Source organism: Perkinsus marinus, assembly GCF_000006405.1.
Source record: "Perkinsus marinus ATCC 50983 genomic scaffold scf_1104296948840, whole genome shotgun sequence".
Taxonomy (NCBI): Eukaryota; Perkinsozoa; order Perkinsida; family Perkinsidae; genus Perkinsus; species Perkinsus marinus.
Window position 1 is genome coordinate 3,457 of NW_003210043.1, and position 8,135 is coordinate 11,591.

General features: G+C 50.9%; 3 protein-coding genes across 3 annotated transcripts in view; 1 reads left to right on the forward strand and 2 right to left on the reverse strand.

Annotated features, from left to right (window-relative positions):
- Pmar_PMAR007757 (transketolase, putative) overlaps window positions 1-1,265 on the reverse strand; it is a gene marked incomplete at both ends in the record, with an annotated part of 3,629 nt that extends 2,364 nt beyond the window's left edge. Inside the window, 2 exons of the mRNA XM_002778508.1 lie at window positions 51-1,134; window positions 1,180-1,265. Of these exons, the coding sequence (XP_002778554.1) occupies window positions 51-1,134; window positions 1,180-1,265 (1,170 nt within the window). The remainder of the gene's footprint in view (window positions 1-50; window positions 1,135-1,179) is intronic.
- A 117-nt stretch (window positions 1,266-1,382) lies between these two features.
- Pmar_PMAR007758 (glycosyltransferase, putative) lies at window positions 1,383-2,780 on the reverse strand (the record flags this gene model as incomplete). The annotated part of the gene is made up of 5 exons (XM_002778509.1): window positions 1,383-1,469; window positions 1,940-2,056; window positions 2,222-2,307; window positions 2,341-2,594; window positions 2,641-2,780. 5 exons carry the CDS (start codon window positions 2,778-2,780, stop codon window positions 1,383-1,385), a joined length of 684 nt encoding a protein of 227 aa, XP_002778555.1.
- Window positions 2,781-4,311: 1,531 nt separating this feature from the next.
- Pmar_PMAR007759 (cyclic nucleotide phosphodiesterase, putative) lies at window positions 4,312-6,324 on the forward strand (the record flags this gene model as incomplete). The annotated part of the gene is made up of 2 exons (XM_002778510.1): window positions 4,312-4,462; window positions 4,535-6,324. The coding sequence occupies 2 exons, from the start codon at window positions 4,312-4,314 to the stop codon at window positions 6,322-6,324; spliced, it is 1,941 nt and encodes a 646-aa protein (XP_002778556.1).
- Between the last annotated feature and the right edge of the window lie 1,811 nt (window positions 6,325-8,135).

Here is an 8,135-nt window from a genome sequence, read left to right on the forward strand (position 1 = left end):
CCCATATTAGTCATATTAGAAGCGGTAAGGTCTGCCGAACCTCCAACGACTTCAGGCAGGTGCTCCATGAGGGCAGCAAGGACCTCCCCACTGGTCACACGAGTAGCCTTGGCCTTATCACCAGGCTGGTACTTCGGGAAGAAGCTGTCCAGTTCATGTGGGAGGGCACCCTTAGCACGCCTGATCAGCTCGGCATGCTCCCTAGGAAAGGCCTTACCATACTCGGCAAAGAGAGCATCCCACTCCTTATTAGCCTGTTGACCACGAGCAAGAGCATCCTTATAAAAACTCCTCACCTCATTGGGGATCTCAAAGAACTTCTCAGGATCTAAACCAAACTTCTTCTTAACACTGGCCAGGTCCTCTTCACCCAGAGGGGCCCCATGGACCTTAGCAGTGCCCTGCTTGGCCGAGCCGTACCCTATAGTCGTATGGACCTTGATGATAGTAGGTTTATCAGTACACTTCTTAGCTTCTTCAACCTTTGCTATTATATCAGCCGCATCGCTATCCCCTTTGGCCACCTCCAAGACCTGCCAGTTCATGCCCTCAAACCTTTTACTAACATCCTCAGTGAATGCAAGGTCAGTGCTACCGTCAATAGTAATCTTATTATCGTCATAAAGCACGATGAGATGCCCAAGCCCAAGATGGCCCGCAAGGGCACAAGCCTCCGAGCTGACCCCTTCCTCAAGGCAACCGTCACCACAAATAACAAAAGTGTAGTTGTTGAAGAGATCATATCCATCTCGGTTGTAGGTAGCCGCAAGATGGGCCCCAGCAATAGCAAGGCCAACAGCATTAGAGATGCCCTGCCCAAGAGGGCCAGTACTAACCTCCACACCTTCCAACAGGTCACGCTCGGGGTGCCCAGCCGTCCTCGAGCCCAACTGACGGAAATTCTTAAGGTCTTCAAGACCAACATCCTTGTAACCAGCGAGATGCATAAGCACATACTGCAGGGCACAGGCATGACCGTTGGACAAAACAAATCGATCTCTGTTCCACCAGTGAGGGTTAGCAGCGTTATACCTCATAACGTGAGTATAAAGGGCGTGGCCCATCGGCGCACATCCCATTGGGGCACCTGGATGGCCCGACTTGGCCCTTTGGACCATATCGGCTGCTATTGTTCTGAAACCAACACCATACCACACCCTGAGCAAATCATCAGCCCACCTTATAGTGTCAATAGCCAGCTGGTCATCTACTTGCCCGGACATGACCTTAACCCTCTTGTTCGCCGGTTCTGTCGAGATCACCATGAGAGCAACTGGCACTTACGACTATGCAAAGTCTCCCACCCCCCAACAATAAGACCCGACCAACTGTTCACTAGAAACACCATCAGAGTGCATCTTACACGCTGGTATTCGAAACAATCAGGAATCGGGATGACGAGCTCCATCGTCTTTCCGTGCCTGCTTAGACCCCAGTAACAACCCCTGCTCTTCCTCACGTAAGGGCACCTAGGAGGCGAGGATGACCACAAGCAGGGGAGACAAAACTGTCCATTGTAGCAACGATGTCAACCAGGGGCGGCTCGTCCATAGCGTTGTGCTCAGCCAGACCCAGTACCAAACACTCTCTACCCGACTAAGGCCACGGTAAGCATCAGCTTAGCGACCTGATGGGCTTCTCAACCAAGACTTCCAGCACCATGACCTGACACACAGAGGAGTGGCCACATCACCATAGTAGGGCAACTCACACCATAGCTCAGCACAGTACCCATTACCAACCTAGGCAGCAGGCTCAGTGGGAGTAGCATACTAAGGCGTCAAATACTATACTCACATCACATTGCTCTCCACCAGACAAGTACACAACAAGGATACCTCCACTACTACTGATGATGGTGATGATACAAGTCAAACGTCGGCCACATCTCGAAGCCATAAGGCCCATCATTGAGTAGCCCATCACCTATGCTCTCTACCAAATCATAGTCTCCATCCTCCCTCAACCATTTGGCCAGCCCATTGTCCTCCCGACGAACAGCGCCACCCCACACCACCAACCAGTCATAGCCCTTAGTCTTGCTCTCTACATAAGCCTGAGGATCCGCGAAGAAGGCATCACGCTCATTCAACCCAGGTTCAATCCCGGCAGCCAGCTCTTTTAATGGCGGCGAACAGTCGAGTATATCCATCGCCACTATTCCAGTACCATGTACATGCGTTGTGAACGGCGTCGCGTGGCAAGGCGTTAAGAACCTTACACTATCCCCTGGGGTGGCCTCTCTAGAGAGCGACGCCATGACCCTATCAGGACCATACTGATGCCATCTCATCGCGACAAGTGCCACTAACAAATGCGGCCATACTTTCCACACTACACCTCGCATACCACCCCTGATGGGCCCAACCGCCGGGGCTACCACTAGACACAGTACTGGTACCATCGGCATGATAAACCGTAGCTCCTTATGAGTAGCCAAGGAGAGTACGAGGAGTGAGACCAAGCAGGAGATGAGCAAGGACAGAGTGAAGTGCTTATTCCCACTAGGGAGGTGGTAAGTACCCTTCCATAGCGACTGTAAGAGAGGCACTATATGGTTCAGTAGCAGCAATGGGATGCCAAAGATGAAGTACCTGAGGAGAAATGCTCAGTAGGAAGTTGACGGGGAGTTGACCTTACCACAGCCAAGAGTGGTCGTCACCATACAGCTTCCCAAAGTCGTTGATGAAATTGAATTCGGCAAAGTTTAACCATGTGAATGCTCCTCGTATGCTGCCACCATAGAGCAATATACTGTCGAGGTAACCAATGACGACCATAGTCCCAAGGCCAACGACTACACACACAGGCAGCAGCCACCACTGCCTAGTGTGGGACAGTACATACAAGCAGTTGTATGCTAAGAGAGGTGCTAAGGAGGTAGCACTAGTAGGGCGTATAAGCACTGATGCTGCTGATAGTACCGTGGAGACGAGGAGGTAATAACACCTCCTAGGCCGCATGGTCCACCGAAGAAGGGCGTACACTATAATACAGTAGAGGGCTGTCTCAACGCTGTTGGCAAAGGTCCTCGTGACCATCGACAATATGAACCAGTTACTCAACCACAGGGCCACAGCCGTCCGAGCTAGGGCCGGTTCTAGTAGCACTGAGGAGACCCGAGTAAATCCAAGGTCAGCTAATGCTACTAAGGGGGCCTGAACGAATACCCTAGGGCCATAGGCTATCATCCAGCGAGTGTCCAGTCCCATGACCTTCAACAGGCCATAGTAAGGCACGTACAAGAGCGGCATCAAAGAGGATCTTAAGGCCACCTCAGGCTGCCATTCCCAAGTAAGATAACCCTTGCCAAAGACGAGGTAATGGGAAACCTCTATGGACTGCCAATACTCATCAGCACTGCCGTAAGTGCTTATCAACAGCGCGTTGACCATGCGGTACAGCAAGAACCATACGTACGCAGGCACAACACGACAAAGCCGATCCACACTAGTATACGACATTATAAATTCACATTAATATCGACATATACGATGTCTAACAAAATTAACTATCGATTAGAATGGCGTGCGCGGTTGACATTTTCTGTATCTGGTTCGAGTATAGGAGACCGTAGGAGATAGAGTGGAACTGCTGTAGCCTTGATAGGGAGGAGCATTTGTGGACGTTGAGGAGGCGGTATGCAGCAGTCGAGTAGTCTGCGTAGCTTCGAGAACGACTGGAGAGGAAGAAATGTCAAATTACCAAGGTTAGGGACAGACTGAGAAAGACGATGCGGTTTGGTGAGCCCATCGCCCGTGAAGATCTGCCTGTTTGACCGCGCGCCACGAAATTACCCAATTTGCTTACGGCTGATATGTGTCGTGTTTGAGTATTTTGGGATTGATCAGGTTTTACGGTTGGGGTATTTTACCATTATTCTCGCCGCACTTGCATAGCTCGGGTTTTGTATTACTCGAAGGCTGATGTCCTCGCCCTTTGCCCGGAGGTAACCTCATTGACGCCTTCCCAAGGGGCCTACAGGTTGTCTGCTTCCATCCTAGTGGGGTTAGTTCGTTTGGAGTTTATTATTAGCATCATCGCCGTAATCATCAGATGCCCACGTGCGACAGACCCAACAAGAGAGTAGTACTATGGGTGTGTCAATGGCCCAGCGGTGTTAAGGGCACAAGCAGCAACAATAGTAGTCCAAGGCTTCCCCTATTCCAGCTATGATTGCCTCATGTTGGGTCGCCACTCATCATGCCTCTAGTCTCTAGTAGAGCCTGAGCTGCGTTGGGGTAGGAGGGCCCGTATTGCTGTGAAGTTGATTTTAGTTCTGTACGTAAGCATTAGCTCACTACTCCTCACATGTGCCAACTTCGAACTACGGGAAATTATGAAGATGAAGAGCGAGTGGTAGAAGATGATGCTGAGCGGTTGATGGAATCACCATGGGCTGTTGCTGATGCCCCTTCGAGTAGCTCGCCTCTGGTCCAGATGCCCAGGCCTGAGGCTGAAGGTAGGCCCTCAAGGGTCCACCATCACCACTCATCAACGGGTCATACTGGTGCCCCGAGTTCGCCCTCAACAGCTGAGGTTGTGGCGGCATGTGCTGCTGCAGCGGCTGAGGAGGGCCTCAACGGTCATAAGGTCTGCGCTAAGGACGTGTTGGCCTACTTCAGACGTTATGACCTCGAGAACTTCCTCACTATGATGCTCATCGAGCTAGGCATCCATACACCCCGGGATCCGGCTCGGTTCATGTGTGAGTACATTAGAACTAACCTCACTACGAGGCGCGCAGGGGACTGTGATGAGGATGGTGATGATGATGAGGTTTATATTTACTTCCCGAAGGGCCGGAGGGCAAGCCGACGTCGTAGTATTCAAGCTGGCGAGATTATGCGTCACGATGATGCTTATGAGGAGGAAAGGGGACAAGACCTTGTCCCACCCTCCCCACAGTTGAGCGTGTCCAGGCAAGTGTCCCATCGTTGGAGCCACGACCTCACCAGTACGGCCATAAGGAGCATCATATTGCGGCGAGTATCGAGACAGTTGGAGAAGGAGAACCCGAGTGTGTATGCTTTCGTCCAGCAGTGGATGAGGGATGGTATGGGGGGTGGTAGGGACAGCACAAGCACTGGGAGGGGCTCGGTCAGCTCCTCCTCAAGAAGGGCTAGTGACTCTGTGGCCTACGATGAGGCTAGATTTACTTCTAGAATATTGGAGCAGCTTCCCAAGATGGACACTCTGCAGCTACCGGACTTGCTCAGTTGGGAGACCAAGCTCTTCAGTTTGGACCATTCGGAGTTGGTCAGGCGCGCCTACAGTGTGTTCGAGAGGTGGAATTTTGTGGGAGAGGGTAAAATGGTGGAGCCATCGAGGTTGTGGGGGTTCATTAATCTCATCGCCAACGATTATCATTCGGACAACCCTTACCATAATTTCTACCACGCCTACCAGGTCATGAGCTGCGTGGGCTATGTTATGTACAGGGCTGGATGCTCAGTACGTCCGGGGCCTGCTGGGGCGAGTGACGTTATCTGTACGCCTCTAGAGGAGTTTAGTCTTCTCATAGGAGCACTGTGTCATGATGTGAACCACCCAGGCTTCAACAATGATTACTTCATCAAAGGGAGGAGGCACTTGGCTGTGCGCTACAACGACACTGCTGTGTTGGAGAACATGCACGCTGCTAGGACGTTCGAGCTCCTTCTGGGTGGTGCTGTTGACTTTACTTCGACGTGGCCAGCCGCAGATGAGCCTGGCGAGCCTAGTGACTATGAGGTTTTTCGTCAGACTGTTATCTCGGTTATACTGGCCACCGACATGAAAGTTCACTTTGACATTACTATCAAACTGCAGGAGTTGCTCTTAGACTGCAAGGAGGGCTCCAAAACGGCAGGGGCGACTCGTGTCCGAGCACCAGGAGAGTGGATAGACGGGGCCTTGGCTGAAACTAGGCCCACACTGCTCCAGGGTATTGTGCATGCTGCTGACATATCGAACCCTCTTATGCCCTATGATGAGTACTATGAGTGGAGCTATCGTGTGGTGTCTGAGTATTATCATCAAGCAGAGGCTGAAAGGATGGAGGGCCTCCCCTTTGCGCCCTTTATGGCTCATCGTCCTGATGATACTTTGGAGCTAGCTAAGTTGCACGTGGGCTTCATAAGCTTCGTCGTGAGTCCGTTGTGGAACACGTTGGACGGCCTCTTGGTTGGTCTCCATGACAGAGTTGAAGTGATGGATGAGAATTTCCAGCACATGAAGGAAGTCGAGGAACGCGAGCAAAGACAACGGACCTCGTCTGTCAGTGTTGCCCAGCTCGCTACTCCTAGAGCCCTTCAACAACAGCATGTTGCTGATGCTAACTGATGGTCGTCCTATCGTCCATAGTCACGTCCCTTTATATCGGCATAGCTCACTATTTAGTATTGGGTACATATCTCTAATGAGCCCTGTCTATGATCTCCCTTTGTGGAGCTTCACACTTATTCCTTCATCTGTCCAGTCAACGTCAATCTCTCTCTTCCGTCGAGTTCGCCGAGTCTTACAACATCATCATAAGCAATAGTGTTAGAGCTATGGATGCCGAATGATCAGTTCACTTACCGTCAAGGAGGTCATCATCATCATCAACGTATTGTCTACTAGGACTATCATCATCATCAGTATTGGGCCCATGAGGTCTATGGTCATTCTTCGCTTGCTTGTATCGGTTCTCCATTGCTCCACACAAGGCCGTTCCATCATTATCGCCGCCACCTGCTGTTGCTAATATCCTTGTTGTTACTATTCTCGGTGCCATCCGTGTCCCATGGGATGGCTCTCTACAAACACACCATATAAGGCGACATCATCCTTCTTAGACGAGTTATACCATAACGTCGTGTCACCACTGGTGTCACCGACAGCTTGCTTGATTGTTATTAGTCATAAAGTGGCTTAACCTTCCCTGTGGCATGTAGTCTATACAAGCTACTGACGAATGTACTTCGCTTTATGGCTCAACGTAATGAGTTGTATTCTTGTCTAGTCTAGCAGTAGAAATAAGCATAGTATTATCATAACCTCGCTTGTCATACTCGTCGTGACCGCCATTCTGTGGTCGTCATCAGTTGTGCCCTTGTTTCTGCTCAGTGTGATTCAACCTATCTATTAGAGGTGGCTGACCCTATCAGAGCGGTAACCTATGTAGGCACCATGTGCTGCTGTTGTTGACTCTGATGATAGTATCGTCGGTAGCAAACAGCAGAAGAAGCGTTGTCACTATTCTCTCGCTTGCCTGAGTCCTACTACTTCCTCTTCTCACTCTTATTATCATTGCTTGTCTCTGTAGTGATACTGTGCTTCTGTTGCTCATGCCTGCTGCTGTTATCGTCATTATAGCCACTGTCGGCCTAGGGTGTAGTCGGTGTTCCTGATTATTACTTCCCGCGATGTACGAGATCCAATAAGATGGCACAAGCATGTTGTGTTATACTAGTCGAAGGAAGGGTCCTCGCTAGCTGTTGGTCCCCATACAATGGTCAATGGGACCATCAGCTTTGGTCGTGGTAATGGGCCAGGTGAGTGTTGTAGGCTCTGTAGGGATATCGGAAGTGGAGTTGTATGACGTATTACTGTTTTTTCTCATCCGCTTGCATGGTATTGTGGTTCCAGGGAGGGAGGATCGATTTGGTCCAAAGGCTGGGAGTCCAATTGTTCGACCGTGTGGTGTCCGTCCACCCGCCCCTACTACTACTGCGCCCTCGACCCTGATTTGGATTTGATTCTCATGGATTTGGTTGTGATGGCTTCCTCGTCACTGTTAGAGGGCCCCCGTCTTTATTATGACTCGAGGCTGCTTTGCTCTGAGGGTCACTATCGAGGGTGAGATATTCATTTTCAATCAGATGCATTATATCCATTGCCATCGTTTGATTCGAATTCCTCCGAACCCGAAGGAGAGGGTTCTGAGTCTGAGCAGGAGGGCACTTCCCCTGTCAGCAAGAGGGCTTGTCCTTTATCCTCCTCGGCAGCAGCAGCAACAGCAACAGTACAATATTCGGTGTACGGTCCGATGTTGGGGATCCTCGGGTATGCGGCTGCTAGGGGCGAGGGGGGTCAGGAGAAGAGATTCTGTGGCGCGTGACGTTGACGTGAACGTCCACACGGAGTAACTCGTTAACCCAACATTGGCCCTA